The following is a 25499-nucleotide window of genomic DNA, read 5'->3' on the forward strand; positions in this document are numbered from 1 at the left end:
TATGTGTATCCAAATTTACATAATAGTCTCCAATTTCTTGTTATATATATCATTATTCCTCTAATCCTTTTAAAATGCTCATATAAGTTACCTATGTAGAAATATTTTAATATCACTTGCTTACAAATATATGTTGAGTTTTGATTTCTATGTACCCCTAATCCCATTCATTAATCAATTCTTTATTTTCAGACTGGATGAAGGGTAAAGAAGAAGAAGCAAATTTTGTAGATCAGACTCACATCCTTAAAACATGTCTATTTGTCTTTCACTTTGATGGACAGAACATTAGAGCATGTGCCCAACATGCTCTTATTACCTTTTGGGTTGTCATTCCCTGTTTTTTTCTGCTTTAATTATGGGGATAAGAGACAAGAGTAGACTAAATAAGAACAAAAATTTTTGTATTTGTTCCTTTAAATTTAAGTTAGGATATGGAATACATTCTTATAAAACTAAGGCTCTTTCATGTATTGCCCCTTACATGGTTGCTCTATTTACAATTATATAACATGCTTTTACATATCTATTCTTTCATAATTTCTGAAAAAAAAAAATTATATATATATATATATATATATATATATATATATATATGTACTTTCAAATATTTAGATCCTCTACCTATCTCATCCTCATTACCATTTGTATATTACCCACCATCATTACCAGTGAGTTTGAAAAAAATAAATATATAAATTAAATATATAAATAAATACCCTTTACAAATTACACTAATGTTCATTTTTTTATTTTTTTCTATCTTTTTGTGTTCCTTCACAGAGTCAAACTTTGATGTTGGAGAAAAAATAAAGTACCTAAAGAAGATTGGAAGAGAGTTGAAGATCAAAAGACTGCATTACACCAATGAAGTTAAAAAAAAAAGAACCCATCCAATTTGATGTGTAATATTTATAGTAATCATTTCTAAACTAAAGAGCATCAACAAGTTAGGTAAATTCAAATCTCATTGCCCTGATGATCAATTCATGAACACTAATTATGATGATATATCCATATGTTTAATTATATATATATATATATATATATATATATATATATATATATATATATATATATATGTATGTATGTATGTATGTATGTATGTATATAATATGATAAATTTGAATTTTTGGGGGTAAGCATACTATATATAAATATTGTCTCACAACAATATATGGAATAGTGGCAAATCAGTGCATCAAAATGCACGACCCGTTTTGGGTCAACATACCGTCGTCAATACTGTAAAGAAGCGACCGCGGGCATCTCTCTCCTGCCGTTGTCTGTTTCCCCTCCCCTCCCAGTCTCTCTTCCCTCTTCTTCTTCTTCATCTCTCTACTCCATTCCTTTCACATCTGAAACCGAGAGAGATATATACTTCGGGTTTTGTATTTTCTTTCTCCTGCTTCCGTGCTTCTTTGGCACTTCGCCGCTCTCCGCTCATCGCCGTGGTTCACCGCCGGCGGTCTCTCCGACTGTTGCTGCCTTCGGAGTTGCTTCCTTCTCCAAGGTTGAAACCTGAGAGTTCCTTCCGATTTGATTCGATCTCGGGTCCCACGACGGAGGACTGATATGATGCAGCGAGGTGCGTTCGGATTGATTTTGGGTTTTCCTTCTTTTGTTTGCCTTTTCCTTTACTTTCTCTCCTTTGATTTTAAGCGGTAATTGTTCTTCTAACTGTCTTAACTTTTTTTATAAAAAGAAGGAATCTTGGTTCCGTTTTAGTTGTGTGATACCGGATAAGTTCTTCTTTGTGAAAAGATTGGTTCTTGATTGCTATCCCCCCTGCAAGATTGGAGCTTTAAGCTTACATTTCGGCTTTTTTGACTTTTTGCTGATTGGGTTTCTTGTTTCTTGATGAGAGTGGAGTTGTATGACTTATCTTCTTCTGGTTCATGTGGAAAGAATGGACTGCTGATGGCAAATTTTTAGCTGTGATCGTGTCTCTGGGAATATTCTGGCTATGAATACACTTGTTGATTCTGCTTTTATTGCCTCTGAATGGTCAATTTTGTGTCAAAAAGTGTCTTAGAATCTTCTCTATCTCATATGATTTTTACGTGAAAAGCAAGGCAGGAACAGACTTAAGCTGCTTCATCTCTTTTGTGCAGTTACAGACTTTGATATCAATAAGTTAAGTAAAGAAACTCAGTTCCGGTGGTTGAAGCCAGTAGAAGTCTTGTTTATTCTGCAGAATCATGAGACGTTTGAGATCACTCAGAAGCCTCCCCAGAAGCCACCTAGTAATCGATGCATTCTGTTGAATCTTATACCTACAGTGTTCTAATGTGCTTGATTAAGGGTCTTCAGCCCTCTATCTTTTCAATTTTCTGATTCGACTTTCTTGTTCTTGACAGGTGGTTCTTTGTTTCTTTTCAACCGCAGAGTGCTTCGTTATTTTCGTAATGATGGCCACTCATGGAGGAAAAAGAGAAACGGTAAAACCATCCGTGAAGGGCATGAGCGACTTAAGGTACATAGTGTTAAGCTTTTAGTATGCTTCTTTATGTAGGATGCTGCTTTTATACTCTCCATGTCTTCGTGCAGAGGATTTTTCTTCTCTTCTTTCATTCTGTGTCTTGAGGTTTGCTTGCTTTGCCTCATCAAAAGATTTGTTTAATGTCATCCATATCTTTTTGATGAGGGTGAGCATTGTGCCATTATAAAATTACTCCTTTATGACCTGTGTGAGCAGGGTTCCAGTCAAGGAAATTTGTCTTTTTACTTGCAGGGACAAGGCTGTGTATAATAGCTCTATCAAGATAATCCTTTTTTTATTCCTTAAATGTTTTTGTTAGTCCTATTTCTTTAGATATGCTGAAGTTTATTTGTTTACAAGTAATAATTTAAGCATGAAGCCATAAACAGTACCAGGGAGGGGTTGCAAGGATATGGCAATAGATGAAATCTTAAAAAATTAAGAAAATGAACAACATGCAATACTGCACTGGCATAAAGGAGAAAAATATTATAGATATAAAACATTACAAATGACTTATCGTATGTAATTTCGGTAAACAACACGATGGCAAGAAGGGCTATGGATTCAAGGAGTGAAGGCCATAGTACCGCAAAGGCGGATCTTCCGTGTGTGCATCGAATTTTGCATCGAATGAAAGCCTTGGTCATCAACATATGGGGGCTATGTTTCACCAAGGGAAAAGTTCGAATGCAAGTACCAGTGAGTCCTATGGGAGGGACTTGATCATGCAGAGGTATGATCGAAGCAGCTGCAGCTGGAGAGTTGGACTGCTCCAGAGCCCATATTCGCTTAAGGGAACCCGGCAAGTCAGAGGACAAGGTCGAGTAAGCGAACGTTGCTACCAAGGAAGCTAAGGAGAACATAATCGGTGCAAACCCTACAACGTGATGGCAGAGGCCATACATGGGAGTTGCAGTTTGTCTTTCCATCGACCAAAGGGAGCTACTTGGAGAACACAGAGGTGTTGAAGCAGGGGGTCGAAAGGGGCGAGGAAGTAACGACGAGTCCAAAGGGACTTAGTTACCCAAAATCAAGCATCAGTTAGAATAGAGGTGGACTCGGAGGAGTGCCACAGAGACATATCTACTGATCGTGAAGAAAAGGGATGCAGATGCGAGGTGACGGATAGTAGGGCCATGGGCATGGCAGTGCCATAGTATCGCAGAGGTGGGACTTTTGTAAAAGTTATTGATCCTTTGCTCTCATGGAGGGAGAGCGCTTGGTCGTGAAAGGGGCTGAGGAGGTGGAGCATGTAGAGGTAAACTCTAAGTACCAAGACAAGACTGAAGGGCAGAGGCCAAGGAACTTCGTAAGACCGGTATCAACGAGCTTCTCATTAAGATAGCCGAAAGTGAAGGGCTTCGGGTCATGCAAAGGGTGCACGACTAAAGAACGAAGCAAGCAGTACGTGGTGCTATACCTTTGCTACTCAATGGAGTAGGCGGGAGGGTTGATGGAGAAGACGGTACAATCTCAGAGGCGACCAAATCTATTAGAGAATTATTCCAAGTTGGGGTGAAAACTTCCTGCATTCCAGAAGTTCGATGACATTGAGAAGGTGAATCACAGTAGCTAACTCAATGCAAAGAGTGCAAACACTTTGAGTACTTCAGAAGCATGAGCAAAGAGCAGGCAAAGGTCAGCCTCCCCGAAGCCTCCCATGGTCCCTTAAGACCCACAAAACCCACAAAAGAGAAAACGGGTTAGAGAAAACATCTCACTCGGGATCCACAAGCAAATATTCCAGGAAACACTTCATAGACAATGTAAATTATAAACAAACTTTACAAGCTCTGAACAGTTGCACAACAAAGGGTCAAAATGGTCCACTACAGATCGAAAATCTCTCACAAGTGTCCACATGACACAACCTTTATTTACAAGCCTAAAGCGGCCACTAACCCAACTAAAATGTGACTATTAAACCTTCGACCGTCCCTCTACATGCTGTGCAAAGCATGAACATACCAAAAGACACGGACATACATAAGCATTACATCAAACATTCTGTTTAGAAGTTTGGCCGTGCATTCTCTCCCACTTATTCCTTCGACGTCCTCATCGAAGCCTTTGCCGACACTGCAACTCCTCGCCTTTACTGAGTCTTCAATCTTTTGCTCCAACTGCAATACGCCTCTTGGCTCCCAATTGCTCTCCGCTACTGCTTTTAAGTAGTCGAACCTTTTGATCCGCTATGCTGTTTCAACTTGTCAATAACTTTGACTCTAGTGTGGGGTTGGCTGAGTTGTGTTGATCTTTGTTGATTCCTGCGGATACTCCAAATGAAAGAAAAGATCATCCTTACTATGCGCCAATCTCTCAAATATCACATGCTGCTTGAACTGAGTGGATGCTTGTTGGAGCTTTAACGAGCATCGCATCGTAAACTTTCGAAGTTTTGGGTCCTTCCTCCATAAAATGTCCATCGACTCTTCTTTCATTTAGTTGTCACTTCCAAGTATATTCGCATCACTTCCGCTTTCGATTGGCATTTTGTTGGGAAATGAAGCAGATAATCTACTCTCAGTAGTACTGATCACCATTGGTGAGGATTTGATAACTATTGTCTTCCATTATCTTCGAAGGGTCTTTGAACCTGTGCAGCACTCCTCTGCTTGATAGATAAGAGAATTGGGGTACTCAGTTTTACCCATTCTCTTAAGAGTTGAGAATGCAGTAGTTACTTGACTTTGCCCGCCTCCTTAAGGGTTGTACTCCATGCAACGAGCTGGTTACTAACCTTCGCCTGCTCTTTGCTCACACTTCTGAAGCACTCGAAGTGTTTGCACTCTTTGCATTGAGTTTGCTACTGTGATTTATCTTCTCAATGCCATTGAACTTCTGGAATGCAAGAAGTTTTCACCCTAACTTGGAGTAATTCTCTAATAGATTTGATCGCCTTTGGGATTGTACCGTCTTCTCCATCAACCCTATCGCCTACTCCACTGAGTAGCAAAGGTACGGCACCACGTACTGCCTGCTTCGTTCCTTAGTCGTGCACCCTTTGCATGACTCGAAGTCCTTCACTTTCGGCTATCTTGATGAGAAGCTCGTTGACACCGGTCTTACGAAGTTCCTTGGCCTCTGCCCTTCAGCCTTGTCTCGGTACTTGGAGTTTGCCTCTGCATGCTCTACCTCCTCAGCCCCTTTCACGACCAAGCGCTCTCCTTCCATGAGAGCAAGGGATCAATGACTTTCATGGAAGTCCCGCCTCTGTAGTACCATGACGCTGCCATGCCCATGACCTTACTATCCGTCGCCTCGCATCTACATCCCTTTTCTTCACGATCAGTAGATATGTCTCTGTGGCACTCCTCTGAGTCCACCTTCATTCTAACTGATGCTTAATTTTGGGTAGCTAAGTCCCTCTGGACTCGTCGTCACTTCCTCGCCCCTTTCGACCCCCTACTTCAACACCTTTGTATTCTCCAAGCAGCTCCCTTTGGTCGATAGAAAGACAGACTGCAACTCCCATGCATGGCCTCTGCCATCACGTTATAGGGTTTGCACCGATTCTGTTCTCCTTAGCTTCCTTAGTAGCAACATTCGCTTACTCGACCTTGTCCTCTGACTTGCCGGGCTCCCTTAGGTGAATATGGGCTCTGGAGCAGTCCAACTCTCCAACTGCTTCGATCATACCTCTACATGATCAAGTCCCTCCCATGGGATTCACTGGTACTTGCATTCGAACTTTTCCCTTGGTGGAACACAGCCCTCATATGCTAATGACCAAGGCTTTCATCCGATGTAAAATTCGATGCACATATGGAAGACCCACCTCTGCGGTACTATGGCCTTCACTCCTTGAATCCATAGCCTTTCTTGTCATCGTGTTGTTCACCGAAGTGGAGCTTCTAGTAGCTCCTGATTATACCTCTGTATGATCTAGTCCCTCACTGTCACGGACAAACTTCTAAACAAGGTGTTTGATGTAATGCTTATGTATGTCCGTGTCTTTTGGTATGTTCATGCCTTGTACAGCATGTAAAGGGGCGGCCGAAGGCTTAATAGTCCCATTTTAGTTGGGTTGGTAGCCTCTTTAGGCTTGTAAATAAAGGTTGTGTAATGTGGACACGTGTGAGAGATTTTCTATCTGTAATGGACCATTTTACCCTTTGTTGTGCCACTGTTCAGAGCTTGTAAAGTCTGTTTGTAATTTGCATTGTCTATGAAGTGTTTTTCGGAGATGTTTGCTTGTGGATCCCGATTGAGGCGTTCTCTCTAACCCGTTCTCTCTTTTGGTGATCCTAAGGGACAATGGGAGGCTTCGGGGAGGCTGACCTTTGCGGATGGACTCGCAAGGGTGCCGCACGACTTAGGCAAAACCAGCTAAGTTCGTGACAGATGGTATCAGAGCGGGACAAGCACTCATAGAAACACTTAGCATGCAAACGTGGGGGACCTAGCGGGACTGCGTTGAGGGCAGTCAGCACACGCGCGACCGTTTGGGGGAAAACGGGCATGGAGATGTAGGGAAAAGGAGTCGCTCAGATGAGCGGGCATCTGAGATTGGCATTCAGAGGAATGGCCAACCCTTCGCGCAAGAGGCACCACGAGAACAGGCAAGCTTGGAAAAATGTGGAGCGCACAAAGGTTGGGATGGCTGAGTTTGAGCTACGACTCAACGTTGACAAAGATACTTGATGGTGCTCAAGGCAAGCGAGGTGCTTGGTAAAGGATGAGACCATCCAAGGTGGAATGAGTTGCTCAACGACCAAAAGAGTTATGCAAAGCTCACAGAGGTGAGGGGAATTGCTAACTCGAAGAATTTGGTACTCATGCATGGGCTTGTATGCGGACGATGGAATGTTCGTAGCCATCCCAAGGCGACCGAAACTCGGCGCCATGGAGCATTGAAACTTTCTCTTCGGCATGTGAAGGATACGTCCGTAGGAGGCTGAAGTGTGCAACGAGTTCAGCATGTTGCTAGGCCTTGAGGGGTGCAGCGGGGACTGTATTGACGGGGAGTCGCAATCTAGCAAGTGCGTTTGCAGGAGGCAGAACAATGCACAGTTTGTTCAGCAGATCGGAGTAGTCCAAGGGGATAGTGGTCTCCCAAACGAAGAGAGATGTTGCTCCAACGGGATAGTTATCCAGGAGGGATAAGTCCCGGCTCTCCAGAGGGAGAATCATGTGAGACGGACCTCACATGTTGAGAAGGAGTACCTCAACAAACAACAACTCCACGAAGCTCGATGGACTAAGCAAGCGGCGAGGAGTCGTCGCATGATCTCGCTTGAGAGAATGCATTGGTGGATGCATTGCGAGATCAAGTGGGGGAGCGACCCAAAGCAACTTAAATGAAGGCACACTTGGAGTCGATGTGGAGATCGGACTCAAAAGAGGGCTGACCCGTGGAATGGTGGGCGCGAGGGCCACCATCGACTCAATGCAAAAACGAGGAGCGGAGCAACTTGGGTGTAACTTGGCGAAGTACTCAAGCCGCATGAAGGGAGCCAGCATAGAAGTTGGAACGTGGAGTAGAGACACAGTGCTTTTCTTAGACAGAGGTCAAGGACATGAACTCTTGCAGAGGCAAGAGTAGGATCATGTTGTTCCAGGGGTCCTTCTTTCTAACGGAGCGGACTCATCTTGCATGGTGCCAATGACGAAGGGAGCTTCTGGGCACATGCACCTTATCTCGGAGGAGCATTTAATGGAGGAACTAAGGCGACTCAATTTGCAGAGGCGAAGTTGGGTTCAGAAGGCCTTAGCACGGGGCAAGAGGACGCAGAGGCGGGTACTCTTGAATAATATGCCACAGTGTTGTCATTCGAGTTGCTATGAAGGAAGCAGTGCGCAGCGGAGATTGTGCTGGTAGGGGCAGAGGCCCAGGATCCAGCCAATGGTGCACAAATTACAGTGAAGTCGGTGGACTTCGGGAGCTACTAGGCGACGGACTGTCCTAGAGCGGTGCTTCATCTATGTGTGACCCAAGAGTGGGTGGATGAAGGTCGATTGCCAAAGGAGCGAACAAAATCAAAGGTGGAGGAGACCCTGCGATGTATTGGCAGAGGCCACACATGGAGGGTTCACAATTCGAGTTTATTCCACAAGGATCAGAATGCAATGGAGATGTCACCAGGAGGCGACATGGTGCAGCGGATCGTGGTGGAACTGTTCGATGGCAATGCGATACACACGACCTAGTCCCGGGAGGGATTAGATCATATGGAGGTATGATCGGGAGCTACTGGGAGCTCCACTTCGGTGAACAACACGACGGCAAGAAGGGCTATGGATTCAAGGAGTGAAGGCCATGGTACCGCAGAGGTGGGTCTTCTGTACGTGCATCGAATTTTGCATCGGATGAAAACCTTGGTCATCAGCATATGGGGGCTGGGTTCCACCAAGGGAAAAGTTCGAATGCAAGTACCAGTGAGTTTCATGGGAGGAACTTGATCATGCAGAGGTATGATCGAAGCAGCTGGAGAGTTGGACTACTCTAGAGCTCATATTCGCTTAAGGGAGCCCGACAAGTCAGAGGACAAGGCCGAGTAAGCGAACGTTGCTACCAAGGAAGCTAAGGAGAACAGAATCAGTGCAAACCCTACAACGTGATGGCAGAGGCCATGCATGGGAGTTGCAGTCTGTCTTTCCATCGACCAAACGGACTGCTTGGAGAACACAAAGGTGTTGAAGCAGGGGGTCGAAAGGGGCGAGGAAGCGACGACGAGTCCAGAGGGACTTAGCTACCCAAAATCAAGCATCAGTTAGAATGGAGGTGGACTGGGAGGAGTGCCACAGAGGCATATCTACTGATTGTGAAGAAAAGGGATGCAGATGCGAGGCGACGGATAGTAGGGCTATGGGCATGGCAGCGCCATGGTACCGCAGAGGCGGGACTTCCGTGAAAGTCATTGATCCCTTGCTCTCATGGAGGGAGAGCGCTTGGTCGTGAAAGGGGCCGAGGAGGTGGAGAATGCAGAGGCAATCTCCAAGTACCGAGATAAGGCTGAAGGGCAGAGGTCGAAGAACTTCGTAAGACCAGTGTCAAGGTGCTTCTCATCAAGATAGCCGAAAGTGAAGGACTTCGGGTCATGCAAGAGTGCATAACCAAGGAACGAAGCAGACAGTACGCGGTGCTGTACCTTTGCTACTCAGTGGAGTAGGCGGTAGGGTTGATGGAGAAGACGGTATAATCCCAGAAGCGACCAAACCTATGAGAGAATTACTCCAAGTTGGGGTGAAAACTTCCCGCATTCCAGAAGTTCGATGGCATTGAGAAGGTGAATCACAGTAACTAACTCAACGCAAGGAGTGCAAACACTTCAAGTGCTTCAGAAGTGTGAGCAAAGAGCAGGCGAAGGCCAGTAACCAGCTTGATGCATGAAGTACAACCTCGAGGAGGCAGGCGAAGTCAAGTAACCTTTGCATTCTCAACTCTCAAGAGAATGGGCGAAACCGAGTACCCCAATTCTCTTATCTATCTAGCAGAGGAGCTCTGCAGATGTTCAAAGACCCTTCAAAGATAATGGAAGACAATAGTTGTCAAATCCTCACCAACGGTGATCAGTGCTACTGAGAGTAGATTGTCCGCTTCATTTCCCAACGAAATGCCAATCGAAAGCGGAAGTGATGCGAACCTACTTGGATGTGACAACTAAGTGAAAGAAGAGTCAATGAGCAGATTTTGTGGAGGAATGACTCAAAACTTCAGAAGTTTGCGAGATGATGCTCGTTAAAGCTCCAACAAGTATCCAACCAGTTCTAGCAGCATGAGAAATTCGAGAGACTGGCGTAGTAAGGATGGTCTTTTCCTTCATCTGGGGGATCCGCAGGAATCAACAAGGATCAACACGACTCAACCAACCCCACACCAGAGTCAGAGTCATTGGTGAGTTGAAGCAGCTTGGCGGATCAAAGGTTCGACTACTCAAAAACAGCAACGGAGAGCAGCAAGGAGCCAAGAGGCGCAATGTAGCTGGAGCAGAAGATTGAAGACTCAGCAAAGGCGAGGAGTTGCAGTGTTGACAAAGGCTTCAACGAGGACGTCGAAGGAATAAGTGGGGGAGAATGTCACGGACAAACTTCTAAACAAGGTGTTTGATGTAATGCTTATGTATGTCCGTGTCTTTTGGCATGTTCATGCCTTGTACAGCATGTAAAGGGGTGGCCGAAGGCTTAATAGTCCCATTTTAGTTGGGTTGGTGGCCTCTTTAAGCTTGTAAATAAAGGTTGTATCATGTGAACACGTGTGAGAGATCTTCGGTCTGTAATGGACCATTTTACCCTTTGTTGTGCCACTGTTCATAGCTTGTAAAGTCTGTTTGTAATTTGCATTGTCTATGAAGTGTTTTTCGGAGATGTTTGCTTGTGGATCCCGATTGAGGCATTCTCTCTAACCCGTTCTCTCTTTTGGTGATCCTAAGGGACAATGAGAGGCTTCGGGGAGGCTGACCTTTGCGGACGGACTCGCAAGGGTGCCGCACGACTTAGGCAAAACCAGCTAAGTTCGTGACATCACGGGACTGTATCGTGTGTATCGTATTGCCACGAATTGTTCCACCACGATTCGCTGCACCATGTCACCTCCTGGTGACATCTCTATTGCATTCTGATCTTTGTGGGATGAACTCGAATTGTGATCCTGCCATGTGTGGCCTCTGCCAATACATCACAGGTTCTCTTTCACCTTCGATTTTATTCGCTCCTTTGGTAATTGACCTTCATTCACCCGCTCTTGGGTCACACCCAGATAAAGCACCGCTCTAGGACAGTTCGTCGCCTAGTAGCTCTCGAAGTCTATCAACTTCGCTGAAAGTGGTGCACCATTGTCTGGATCCTAGGCCTCTGCCCTTACCAGCACAATCTCCGCTACGTACCGCTTCCTTTATGACAACTTGGATGGCAATACTGTGGCATATTCTTCAAAAGTACCTGCCTCCGCGTCCTTTTGTCTCATGCCAAGGCCTTCTGAACCCAACTTCGCCTCCACAAGTTGAGTCGCCTTAGTTCCTCTATCAAATGCTTCTCCGAGATAAGGTGCATGTGCCCAGAAGCTCCCTTCGTCTTTGGCACAATGCAAGATGAGTCCGCTCCGTCAGAATGAAGGACCCATGAAACAACATGATCCTGCTCTTGCCTCTGCAAAAGTTCATGTCCTTGACCTCTGTCCAAGGAAAGCACTGTGCCTCCGCTCTATGTTTCATCTTCTATGCTGGCTCCCTTCATGCAGCTTGAGTACTTCGCCAAGTTACACCCAAGTTGCGTCGCTCCTCATTTTTGCATTGAGTTGATGGTGGCCCTCGCACCCACCGTTCCATGGGTCAGCCCTCCCTTGAGTCTGATCTCCATATCGACTCCAAGTGTGCCTTCATTTGTGTTGTCTTAGGTCGCTCCCCACTTGATCTCGCAATGCATCTACCAATGCATTCTCTCAAGCGAGATCATGTGACGACTCCTTGCCGCTTGCTCGGTCCATTGAGCTTCGTGGAGTTATTGTTTGTTGAGGTACTCCTCCTCAACATGTGCGGCCTGTTGCATATGATTCTCCCTTTGGAGAAACCGAGATCTATCCCTCTTGGATAACTGTCCTATTGGAGCAACATCTCTCTTCATTTCGGAGACCACCATCTCCTTGAACTACTCCGATTTACTAAATAAACTGTGCATTGTTCTGCTTCCTGTAAACGCACTTGCTAGATTGCGACTCCACGTCAATACAGCCCCCACTGCACCACTCAAGGCCTAGCAACATGCTGAACTCGCTGCACACTTCAGCCTCCTACCGATGTATCCTTCACATACCGAAGAGAAAGTTTCAATGCTCCATGACGCCGAGTTTCGGTCGCCTTGGGATGGCCGCAAACATTCCATCGTCCGCATACAAGCCCATGCATGAGTACCGAATTCTTCGAGTTAGCAATTCCCCTCACCTCTGTGAGCTTTGCAAACTCTTTCGGTCGCTGAGCAACTCATTCTACCTTGCATTGTTTCATCCTTTACCAAGCACCTCGCTTGCCTTGAGCACCATTAAGTATAGTTATCAACGTTGAGCCGTAGCTCAAACTCAGCCAACCCAACCTTTGTGCGCTCCGCATTCTTCGAAGCTTGCTTGTTCTCGTGGTGCCTCTTGCGCGAAGGGTTGGCCATTCCTCTGAATGCCAATCTCAGATGCCCGCTCCTCTGAGCGACTCCTTTTCCCTACATCTCTATACCCGTTTTCCCTCAAATGGTCGTGCGTGTGTTGACTGCCCTCAACGCAGCCTCGCTAGGTCCCCCACGTTTGCATGCCAAGTGTTTCTATGAGTGCTTATCCCGCTCTGATACTATCTGTCACGGACTTAGCTAGTTTTGCCTAAGTCGTGCGGCACCCTTGCGTGTCCGTCCGCAAAGGTCAGCCTCCCCGAAACATTCCATGGTCCCTTAGGACCCACAAAAGAGAAAACAGGTTAGAGAAAATGCCTCACTCGGGATCCACAAGCAAATATTCCAGGAAACACTTCATAGACAATGCAAATTACAAACAGACTTTACAAGCTCTGAACAGTTGCACAACAAAGGGTCAAAATGGTCCACTATAAATCAAAAATCTCTCACAAGTGTCCACATGACACAACCTTTATTTACAAGCCTAAAGCGGCCATCAACCTAACTAAAATTGGACTATTAAACCTTCGGCCATCCCTCTACATGCTGTGCAAAGCATGAACATACCAAAAGACACGGACATACATAAGCATTACATCAAACATCCTGTTTAGAAGTTTGTTCGTGACAGCTCGGTATGCCTGTACCGTATCGTACCGAGCCAACCTCGAAACACCGGTATGGTACGGTATTGCATACCTTACTTATCATTATATTTATTTATGGTATTAGAATATATAGGCACATACAGATAAATAATAATAGGTAACTGACACCTTTGACCTATTCTTCATGAAAGTTCTTTGAGAATATGGACAAGATAATAATCAATTTTAAAATAAATGGGATAATATCATTATTTTACTTTTGCATATTAAATGTTTAATGCAAGTGACCTGAAACGATGTATCTAATCATATGTCCAGTAGTATAAAGATGATAAACATTTATGTAAACAAAGTTTTCCCAAGAAGTATACATGAGGTATCCTACAAGCATCATGAGACAGTCCAATCATGGCTGTAATTATTTAAAGATATTGGATTTAAGATGAAGTCACAAATGTCCAAGAAGTACCGTATGTCCACTATATATCTGATATGGACATGCAAGCAGTTCAAAGAAAAATTGTAGCAAGTCATGTGTAGCTTGTCGTCTTTTATGCAACTTGATTAAGCTTCTTGATCTATAGAAAGCAATTCAAGAAAATATTGTAGAATGTTTTTAACAATTAACATCTTTGCACAAAAGTTAAAACTACTTTGTTTATAATTAAGAACCTTCAAGAAATAACTTTGGTAGTGCCACCCAGCAGTCTATAATTCATAGTTTAAAAAGTGAGATTTTAAAACTCAGTTCGAGTCGTGAGAGTACTTTGTTAATAAGAACCTTCGAGAAATAACTTTGACAGTGCCATCCAACACTCTAGAATTCATAGTATGAGAAGTGAGAATTTAGAACTCATAGTATGAGAATTGAGAGCAATTCCTTCTAATACAACTGGATTCTATCACAGTATATCCATTTTGTAAAGCAAATAGTACGAGAAGTGAGAGTACTTTGTTAGTAAATAAGAACCTTTGAGAAATAATTTTGATAGTGCCATCCAACACTCTAGAATTCATAGTATGAGAAGTGAGAATTTAGAACTCATAGTACGAGAACTGAGAGCAATTCCTTCTAATACAACTGAATCCCATCACAGTATATCCATTTTGTAAAGCGTATAGTTATTGACTTCATCCCACATATGAATCTGTAAGCCTGAGCTTAGAAGAACAAACAGACATTTTTATCTAGTGAATGGGTTGTTACATAGAGTAAATTCAGCTATTACCTGATAGGCCTTTAATAAATTCTTGGACTTTATGGGATCTAATTGCAACTGTAAAAGCAATGACTTATAAGGCGCAAAATAAGTATGAAATCCAAGATAATTGAGAGAAACTTTTTGACAATAGCTGTCTTCTAAGTATGTATTAGAAAAAATATATTCCTAACAATCAAAGTTTACTGTACCAATGCGTACCACCCGGTACAAGCGGTATGTACTGGTCCAACAGGATACTGGTATGCAGACTGCCCTCTATCGAGCAGCACCAATCACTTGACCCCGTATTGGGCGATACGGGATTTGTATCGGGCGATAACGATCAAAATCGAACTATTATCAACCTCTATCGGTTGGTAATGATCGGATTTCGATTGTTATCGATCAAGAGCTGAGATTGCCCTATTTTAAACAGTCAATTTGACCATTTGAGGCTTAGAAAAGAGTTTTTAAACCCTTTCCTCCCCCCTCTTTCAATTCATTTCACTCTCTCAATCTTTTAAACTCTCTCAAACTCTTTTTTACTCACATCTCGCTCCTATTCTCATATTTTCATTCTCCTAAACTCAACAAAGCTATGATTTATGGATTAGATCAAATTTAGGAGGCTAATTTGAGAGGATTAAGAGGAAGAGCACTCTGATCAAGAGGTACATATTCTCTTTCTAGATTTTTATTGATTTATGATATGATTAAGCCTATTATATGTGGTGTATGACTTAATGTCTAATATGCTGTTTGATATATTTTGGATGGTAGAATAGTATTAATTATGGAGTAATTAAGATTTTTAATGCTGTAATTAGTGCGTTTAATATTGATTTTTTTGAAAATAGGCACCTAATAGGTCAAATCTTTATATTTTATGCATATTAAAAATTGGATCATATGTTTATGATGGTATAATAGGTTTAAGTAGATTTTAATTAAGGTTTTTATTATTATTAGTAGTAGTTTTAATGATGATTTAATCAAAATTTGATTGATATTAGGTCAATTTATATTATTTTTACTAAAATTATACTAAGTTTATATTTATTTCTGACTTAAAAACCCTAATTTAACTTTCTTTTATTTTTAGATTTTTTATGATTTTGGGCATACTGTTGGTATGCCTCGGTGTGTATCCCGCCTGCTCGGTGCACTAGTACGAACCGAAATTATAATTCTTACTAACATCAATCAGTAGTCATGAGTTTAGGAGTTGCATTTGGCACCAAAAACTGCTATGCTACATATTTCAGAAATCATGCCAACTTTTTTTTGTTTTCCTTAATTGTAGAAAGAAAGTAGATCAAAATTGCATGTCATCATATGGTCAAATTTATCATTCGTTTTCTAATTTTTTTGCTTTGCAATATAAATGATTTTTGTTTGGTCAGTTTTTGATACTTTGGCTAATTTAGTATATTTTTTGGTTATGCTGTTGATGAATTTTATGCTAATTCATTGTCTCAATATGCATACTCATTGCCAGATTGGAAATTATGAAGCAATAAATTGTTATTATGCCCATGGGGAACCAAATTCTTGTTTTCAAAGGAGGAGCTATTGGATGCTAGATCCGTGAGTTATTCTACTTCTAATTACTTCTGGATAGTTGGAATTATTAATTATCATAATTTCAATTGAACCATGTATTATAGCTTGCTTTTGCTCATAATTGTCTTAGTATTGTAATTTCTTTTGGAATAAATAGAATCTGCTATATCTATTTTGCTGTCAGCAATTTTTAGCAACCTTAAACCATAAGTTTATATGATACTTTGTGCATGAGATTAATTTTGGAACTTCGGTTTACATGTAGTTATGAAATGAAGTCTGTTGAAGGGGGTAGTGGTTGATGATGCAAGAAGGGTTCATGTGAGAGAGAGACAAGTGCATGCCCTCTCGATCCACATTGCTAGTTCATGCCTGTACCAAAAGATACTGGTTGATATGAATCGATCCTAGTGAAATTGCATTAATTGATTAGGACTATAGGGAATCTGTTTAACAAGTTTCATACATCTTCAAAATTATATTAAAAATAAACATAAATTATCATTGTAAATTGGTAATGGATAAACTAATGCATACTGAATAAATAATCATGGTTTATTTATTGGCTTATGATATTCTTTTGATTGATGATAGTTTAGTTGAGATTAAATTTTAAACTTGAATTATGAAGACATACCTTAGAAATAAAGATTATAAATTAAGTAGGAATATGATCAAATATTTGAAATGTAGTTTTAGGAATAAAAAGTCTTTGTAACTAAGAGTTTCAGGCAAGGTTTGCCTTACCAGTCTGAATTGATGTACCGGTCAATCAGCTGTATGGTATGTACCGCCTCATACCGGTGTACCTCGTCGTGCTAACGATATAAGAAATTGATAAAAAATAGCTCCAAATAGTCCTTAAAAAAAAAATAGATTAAGATTTTTAAGTTAGAAATAAATATAAATTTAATATAAATATAGCAAAAAATCTAAATTAAGAAAAAAAGTAACATATATATTTGATTAGAGAACATTTAATAGGCTTATTTAATTTAAAAATCATCAAAAATTGAGAAAAAAGATACATACCTTTAATTAGGGAGTTCTTCCTCTAACTTAGGTGTTAATCCTCCTTAATTAGCCTATGAAGTTTGATCCAATCCACAAATTGTAGCCTTGTGGAGTTTAAGAGAGTACAAATGAGAGAATGAGAGAAATATATGAGTGAAAAAGTGATTGAGTAGATGAGTTAGAGAGAGTGAAAGGGGAGAGAATGAAGGGGTAAAAAGGGTTTAAAAACCCTTTGCAATGGTTCAAATGGTTAAATGGACTATTTGAATGAAATCAATCCTGGCCCTTGATCAGTATCGATCAAAATCCAACTGTTATCGACCGATACAGGTCGGTAACGATCGGATTTTGACCATTCTGACTTGTACAGATCTAGTATCGGACGATAAGGGGTTATATAACATAGATCACTCGGTATAGGGTAGTCCATGTATCGGTCCCTTGTCGGATCAATACATACTATCCATACCCGGTGGTATGCCACGGCACGATAGACCTTGTTAAGGTATCTTAGATCAGTTATTCAATAGGATTGAGAGATTCGTAAGCACATTATTTATAGAACAAAATCTAAGTGATAAATTTGGAAATGGATGCTAGGGTTTTTGTGTGATGACTGTGTTTCCATTTAAAATTATTTTTTTTAAAATAATTATAAGGCTGCATATGTGGGGTTACTATAAATAATAGGATAAGAAATGTTTCAATTTAAAAGAAATTATTTGTTGCCGTAATAAAGGATAAAAAGAAAGAAAATGATCTGAAATGTATATATTGATTCAAAGAAGACCTATAAATACTGTGACTAAATGATATGAAGCAATTTGAATTAGTGGTGTAAGGATAGAGGAGACCTAAGAAGACTTTACTAGAACCAGTAATGGAGATATGAATGCTCTTGGTTTTATTACAGATCTCAGATTACATAGAGCTTAATAGTGGAGAAAAATCCATGTAGGCAACCCAAACTAGTTGAGACATTATGGCTTGGTATTGTCATTGTATAAACTATAAAGATATTATTACCAAAGTCCTTAATTTTGGATACTGGACCAGTGTCAATCCTAACCTGGCCTAATACGGCTCCAAGCTGTACCAACATACTATGTGTCAGTACATACCAAAATATCAAGCTTTAAAAAGAGCCTGAAAATTAAAAAAATTATTGTATGGCCAGATTCATAATTTTGTGCACCGATATGTTCCTATGAGGGCTTCGACTGGTATTGAACCAGTCTGTATCGGTCTACTGGGTGTCAGTACGCTGATACATACTGAGTCTGAAAAAAGACTGAAAAAACTGAAACTATAGAAAAAAAAAACTGCCAATACAGGTCATCTACCATCCTGAACTGGGTGTAACAACAGTGCAGGCCCTGTACCAGATGGTATAGGCCTCACATACCAGTATGCTGCTGGACTGATTAATACCACCAGTGTCGAATTGTACTTAGGGGTAGGGGTATTGCAAACTTTGTTGCTGGTACAAACCTATACCGGGCTGTATGCCTTATACCAGGCTTGAATTGTCCAATTTATCCATAAGATATTGGATCGGTTATACCATCTATACCAAATCATAACATGTGGTATTGCAATCCTTAATTATTAATAAATTTACCAACTTGAAGATAAGCCACACTTCATTGTAGGTGATAGCATCTCTATTTTTCTAAGAGATAAAAGACTACTCTATATCCTTTCCTTCTTTCTTTCAATACCCTTTTATCTCTATAGTATATGATGAATGATACATATTGTAACATTTATGGTAGATGGTAAGTGTGGTGGATGCAACAATAAACAAATGGTAGTAGTGTCTTTATTGTTTCATAGTCATAATCATTTATTTTTTGATCTTCTCTATACCTCAGCTTTTATCTTCTTTGCCTCCTACTTCTCTCTTCTATGCTTTTCTTTAGACGTTGTGGAGTTGGCTAAAATTGACCCGTATTGGTCAACTTTGATTGGGTTCAATTGATTCTAGTTGTTTCCTGTTGATTTTTAACTATATGGTAAAAAAATCGATTAAAATCAGATTGTTCTTGAATGATATTGATATGGATCGGTTGTCTCATATCAGAATCAACAGATACTAGAAATAATGCTTTTGAAATTCATTTTAGAATCTTTAATTGTTTAAGCTGAGATTCTTCCCTCCCCAGTTTTAGCAATCTTGACCCTTGAGAAGTCCTACTATGACACTAAAACTTGCCCTTACAATACATGCGAAAGGTATACATGGTAAAAATTTATGTTTTAAATTATTAAAATAACATAATAGCACAAATAATAGAACTGAGGATGTCCCTGCTTATGCAGACTGTATATTTGGCTACTTATATGTGATTGCATATACATGTCTATGTGAATCATTCAAGTGGCTGTTGACCACATAAGGCACCATATAGGCTATATATGCAATCAAATTGTATTTTTGCATCTGTATAGATCCTATGTAATGCTGCCATATGATTGTGTACACATATGCGGCTACATAGACTTCATTTTAGAAAATTAATCTCATTTACCTTGATACAAAAAAAAAAATGCAGGGTTACCTGGATGCTCAAATTGTGTGTTCTATGTTGGAAATATATGCATTATATCCATGTTCTAGACATTTATTAATCATTGAGTTGAACTTTAATTGTCAAGTGGAAGAGCTGAGAAAAGAGGATTTTTTGGTTTTTAAGTATCCTTTAGCCTCATCTTCATAAATTTCACATTTTCAAGACATTAAAACACAAGCATCATATGTAATCTATGCAATGCAAGTTATCTTTCCTCTGCTTGTGCCTACATCTCCTTTCCATCTTGCTGCTGCATTCGACACCTGCATATATGTCTGAGTTGTCACTGATTTACTTTCCCATATAAAACTCAGAAAATGTAGCATTGAAAGAGATATTAACTTATTCTTGTGCTAATCTCTGGATTCTGGATTGTAGCTGTTGGCCTCTATGTAGACATCTTAGGCTTGAGAGAAACAGATGCATCTTGAAATCTTTCTGACTGCTGGTAGTTGCTGGCTAAGCTCCATAGATGTATTGTTAATTGTGGGTGATCACATGTATTGTATATTCTTCTTCAGGATTCTCCACTTTAAGTGCCCTGTGGGACTTTTAAATGTAAGGTCGATATTGGGACTTGTTATTCTGCCAAGTCTCTATCTATTTCCCGCTCTTCTTTCTCTTATGGAAGGATCTATTGTGGTTTGGGGCACATGGAGTTCATCTGACTTGTGCTGTATGCAATTCTGGGTATATTCACCAACCTTTTCAGGAAGGATTGTAGCATTTTAATTTATACTGATATCAGTAAGTTCATTATAGCCAAATACTAAAAGGTATCTTCATCGAAGTTGGAAATATCATTTTTGGTCATAGTAAACTAGATTATATTGTTAATGAAATTTCTAGTTAGTAATATGAATGAGTGTTATGGTTGATTATTTCATACATAACTAAGCTTGAGCTACGGCTGATAAGACTGACAGCCTGACAACTGTAATGAATTCCATTCTCAATGTTATGCCAGACCACTTTATATTGAAGTTTCAGTTTTAGGAATCTAGTTTCCAATATATTGCTGTAGTCACAGATTTGTACATGCCTACTTATTGTGTTTACTTATTTGCAGGGCCTTTGACCACATTGTTCTCGTACACTATAGAGATGTTATCAAGGTTTGTTTTTTTTTCAAATTCTGGACATGCTTCTTTTTTCAGCTCAGTCATGTTTATGGAAGGGGAAGACATTTAAGTTGTTGAAGAAGAAAAAAGACCCCAATATGAAGAAAGGATATCATAGTAATCACCTTAGAAAGGAAAAAGCCAAGACAAAAGAAAGCAACATAATATGGGAGCATTTAGCTAGGACACAAGCATCTTTTAAAAGAATTTGTTTTCATACTCTTTACCAAGGATTGAAAATTGGTTGGACCAATCCATATTGACTTGTATTCACCTGTCTGATTAGAAATTGGGATGCAGACTGAGTGATTTTACCTGGTCCAGTCCAAAACAGATGTTAATGACTTAATGCACAGTTACCCTGCTAAACCTAGCTTACCTCCCAGTGTTGGTGAATAAAACCAAGACCAGTGGGCGCTTAACCTATAGCCCGGTGTTCATACCCCTTTTTTAAAATTATTTTTATATATTTTTTATGACAGTTAACTTTTTTCTAGTTTTCACTCTTTCCTCCAGTCCCTCTCTTTGGTCTCTCTTCTCTGTTCCCTCCTTTCTTTTTCTCATCACTCTGTTATTTCACTGTCATGGCTCTACTGCTTCTTCTTTGGTGTACCTCCTCTTTTTCCACCGCCTTCTATCCTTCCTTCACTCTTCCTCCTTTCTCCGTTTCCTCCTCCTTCTTTTTCTACCACTCCTCTTGTGTTGCCACTTCCTCTCTGCCTTGCCTTCTCTTCCTCCATTCTTCCTCCACTGTCCTCCTTTCTGCCTTGTCTGCTATCTCCTTCCCTTCCTCCACCTTTTTCTTCTCCCTCCTCCTCCTTCCTTCTTCTCTCCCTCTTTATATTTGGTCTGTGCTGTCTGGTGTGCCTGCATATTGATAATATACCATATATTAGTCTGCCAGTGTGTACCGGACCCATATTGGTCCGGCAGTGATCAGTAGAGATCTTGGACTGAAACTTAAAACCTTGCTATTTATATGCCTTTTCATGAATTCTAAATTGGTACTTGGTTCTCTTCAACTTCAAATTATTCTACTTTGTTTGTTAAGTGCCACTTAGTATCTGGAGATGATCTATTTTATGACCTTCTGGGATTTATCTATCAAGTATTTTATCACAATCAAATTATGCTTTAAAACTGGTTTGAGATCCTTTTTTCTTTTCTTTTTCCTTGAAAGTGGAGGGAAGGAGGAAGGGGTGTCGTTGGAAGTGGTTTTCAGTTTTTACTATCTAGTGACTTTGTAGCCTAGTGGAAGACATATATAAAATTATCCTGCAGAGGAAAAATGTTATGTACTTGGATTTTAACAAATGAGATTGCATAATATGAATAAGTTGAAAGCCTTCCAGATGTAACCCTCAAAATGATTTTTGAAGTATCAGATGAAGAACCAGATATAGTCCTCAAAATGATTCTTGAAACATGTATATATATATATATATATATATGTATATACATGTATATATATATATATATATACATGTATATATATATATATGTATATATATGCATGTATACATATATATGCATACATGTATATATACATGTATTTATATGTATATATATTCAAGTTTTGCTCTAACTAGTAAATTAGTTTATGCAAATCTTAAATATGGAACTAGAAAAAAAAAATTATGACATCACTTATAAATATAGAATGATTAGTGAAATATCAAATTATGAGTGACTGTTTGTGAAAAATATTACAGCTCTTATTTATATCTAAACTGAAAGTTTAGTTCAGCAAAAGTTTTATTTTGTGAGTCATCAGTGTTCTGCTTATGCTTTCTGAGTTCTTTGTGCCACTAGTATACTGCTGAGAAACAAGGTTTAAGTTACCATGGCTGGTGATATGATTATTGTTCTTTGTTCTGCAACCCAGGGAAGACACATTCCTAAATCTATTGTCAGCAGCTCAATTGATTCTTGTCCAACTCTGAGATATAGCACGAGTGTCAGTAATGATCAAGCACAGGGAATTCATTCTTGTACCATTGAATTTAATGATCCTTGTCAGAACTCATGTAGTCCAGGATCAGTGGAAGAAATTATTTCTCAGGTCACTGGAGGAAACATTAAGATGTCCCACTTAAACACAATGGACAGATCAGAATCTACTAACCAATTATTGCAATCAGAATTAAGTCAAGCACTGAGAAAGCTTGAAGAGCAGTTAAGCTTAGATAAGGACAAGGATAGCTTTGCTTCTTCTGAAGAAGAACTGCCCCCATTCTGCAACCTGAATGTGGAAACACATAATACACAAGATGAAACAAGGAGCCCGAAAGAGGAGGCACTTCAGAATCCACTTGATAAATTCCAACAAATGTCAAACGGTCACAATGAAGATAGTCTGCAATATGACAGTAAGTTGAAGAGTTCATGCATGTTTTGTTGTTTGATCAAGTTGGATAGATTTGGAATCATGTATCTGTTAAGCTTTGTTTATTGCTTGTGGTTCTTGATGAGCTGAATCAATGAAAGTAATATTATATGCAGAACAGTTTATCAAGCATTACTGAGCCATGTTTTTGTTTCTTTTTTAGTTGTATTTAAACGTTTTGGTTGTCGTGAACCATCTATTTAACCTTTTATGATTTTAACTTCTGAATTTTGAATATATCAACAAGTTAATAGCTTATTGATTAACAGCCTTTTTCATTCAAAAGAGACTCTACATCTGAACTTTTTCTTCTCTTTTACTTTGCATTACTATATCTTTTACATAAAAAAGCTAAACTTTGTTCTACCTTACTCTGAATACATTTTGTGACCATGAATTGATTTGCTATGATAAAGTTTTGGAAGAAGAACAGAACTAGTGATATCAAATAGATACACAACAGAAAATGATAATTTGAACTAACACCACTTTAGCTATCTTTGATTACAATGAAGTCCCCAGTCATGAAAATTTTCTTTGTTGACATATCAGCTAGCCTATTTTTTTTAGCACATTATAATCTTATTAATTTTAGACCTTGAAGAAGGTTAGCTCCATATGATTAATAATTCATCTTGTTTATGATGGAACTGAAGATGGTTTGGAAAGGCTTCATGGATCCCTTTTTCCACAATCTTATGCCACTGAAGCAGACAATTATGGAGCCAATTATAGTCTGCTGATACAAGGAACTGGCGAAACTGCTCCTTCAGCTGAAATAAGTGAGTTTTCTTCTTTGTTTACAGATATGTGGTTTGACCAAAGTCAGTTTGGAGCTCCTCGTCGAACAGAATCAGGTTTGACATTAGCAGAAAGGCATCTGTTTACCATACGCGAAGTCGTTCCTGAGTGGGCGTTTTCTTCTGAACCAACAAAGGTATTTGCTGATATCCACTGTATTCTGTCGACACTGATTCTGGGTTAGCTTTCTGAAATGTATTCCTTGAGAGTATGTACTATTTTGCCCTCTTGATGGTGGCTAAGAGTAGGAAGTAATATGCACTAGAATTAGTACATGTTTTAAAATCACAATTATGGTTTTAACTTTTGTGTATGTTCAATGGTTGGTTTTCAGGTTATCCTTCTTGTCTTTTAATATCATGGAGTACTAGCAACATGAATAGATAGATTGATTCTAGAGTAACTAAGTAATGGTAGAGAATGTAGATGACTGCTTTATGATATTTCAAACGTGAACAGAATGTATGACAGGAATATGCCCACTTGCTTTGATATTTCTAACTGCCAATGAGCATGGACGAAGGTCATGAGACGTCACAATACAAACACATATAGCAAATGTTTGTAAAGTAGGACACTACACATCATAGATACACTATCCAAGTACATATTTTCCATATATTTACTGTAGTTGTGTGTTGTAAGTGTATGTTATGTGCGAGTTTGATAATCTGTTATCACCATATGCACAACATATAGAAACCATTTACATAGATACTAAAATATTAGATAGATATCCACATTATTTAAAGTCAAAATTCCAGTGTACAAAATATTGTCTTATTTAGCATGATTAGAAGCCTTAGATGATGTATCATTGGTTACATGTGAAAATTTCAACATGGAATGAGAATTATCTGGTAAGTGTTAGTATCAGAGATGTACACGACACCGAGACCAAAAGCAAATTTGAAAGATTTCCTGCTTCAATTAACTGCCTTTATTATAGGTATTATGACATGCTATTTAGTTCCAGAAGTTGCATGTTGTATTGATTAGTTACCACAATCTGTTGAAACCTAAAGTTTTGTGAATCCTCTAATATGTTTTGCTCCAGAAAAGCAAGGATGTCCACTTATACTTCCAAAAGTAACTTGACTAATTTCTATGGTTAATTTCTATATCCAGCTGAAGTACTTGACTAATTTTTTATTTTTTCCTTTTTAGCATTAGTATCCATCTAGAAAATCAAATACAAGATTGTCAATAATCCAATCATATGGTCTGTCTGCATGGCTCTTTTAATAGGTCTGACATGATAAAATTATGAAAGCAGGAAGCTGAACTTACTGAGTGTTTAAGCTTATAAAATAATATTTCAAATTATTATTAAATTTTATTAATGTAATTAAAATATTGAAAAAACTTGGTTTAGGATAAATAACACTTGGTTACAGATTCTGATTAAAGGCTTCAGATTTTCAGGGGAAACCATAGATAGTATAACAATCCTAGAAATTTAATAAGCTTATATTTGGCTTCATATTCTTTTCGAAATATGAAAATAGATTATTTTCTATGATGCTTCCTTTTTGTGACATCATCTCCAATGATTTAGTTGCATGATATCAAATTACTCATTTCTACTTTTTTAAATGTTTGAATTTTTAATTTTTTGGAATCATCTCTTAACCTCTTTTTTCTATATCCCAAA

At 39.4% G+C, this 25499-nt stretch overlaps 1 protein-coding gene across 3 annotated transcripts in view; it reads left to right on the top strand.

The window, feature by feature from the left end:
* Window positions 1–1251: 1251 nt before the first annotated feature.
* The window catches only part of LOC135596020 (calmodulin-binding transcription activator 4-like), a 29841-nt gene continuing 5593 nt past the window's right edge, over window positions 1252–25499 (top strand). Inside the window, exons 1-7 of one of the 3 annotated variants that reach the window (XM_065087667.1) lie at window positions 1252–1588; window positions 2115–2246; window positions 2361–2476; window positions 15886–15974; window positions 20607–20652; window positions 22544–23027; window positions 23701–23981. In XM_065087667.1, the coding sequence (XP_064943739.1) occupies window positions 1576–1588; window positions 2115–2246; window positions 2361–2476; window positions 15886–15974; window positions 20607–20652; window positions 22544–23027; window positions 23701–23981 (1161 nt within the window). In that variant the 5' untranslated portion in view covers window positions 1252–1575. The remainder of the gene's footprint in view (window positions 1589–2114; window positions 2247–2360; window positions 2477–15885; window positions 15975–20606; window positions 20653–22543; window positions 23028–23700; window positions 23982–25499) is intronic. The other 2 variants (XM_065087677.1, XM_065087673.1) reach the window with 2 other exon arrangements.

This window comes from Musa acuminata, chromosome BXJ1-2, assembly GCF_036884655.1.
Source record: "Musa acuminata AAA Group cultivar baxijiao chromosome BXJ1-2, Cavendish_Baxijiao_AAA, whole genome shotgun sequence".
Lineage (NCBI taxonomy): Eukaryota > Viridiplantae > Streptophyta > Magnoliopsida > Zingiberales > Musaceae > Musa > Musa acuminata.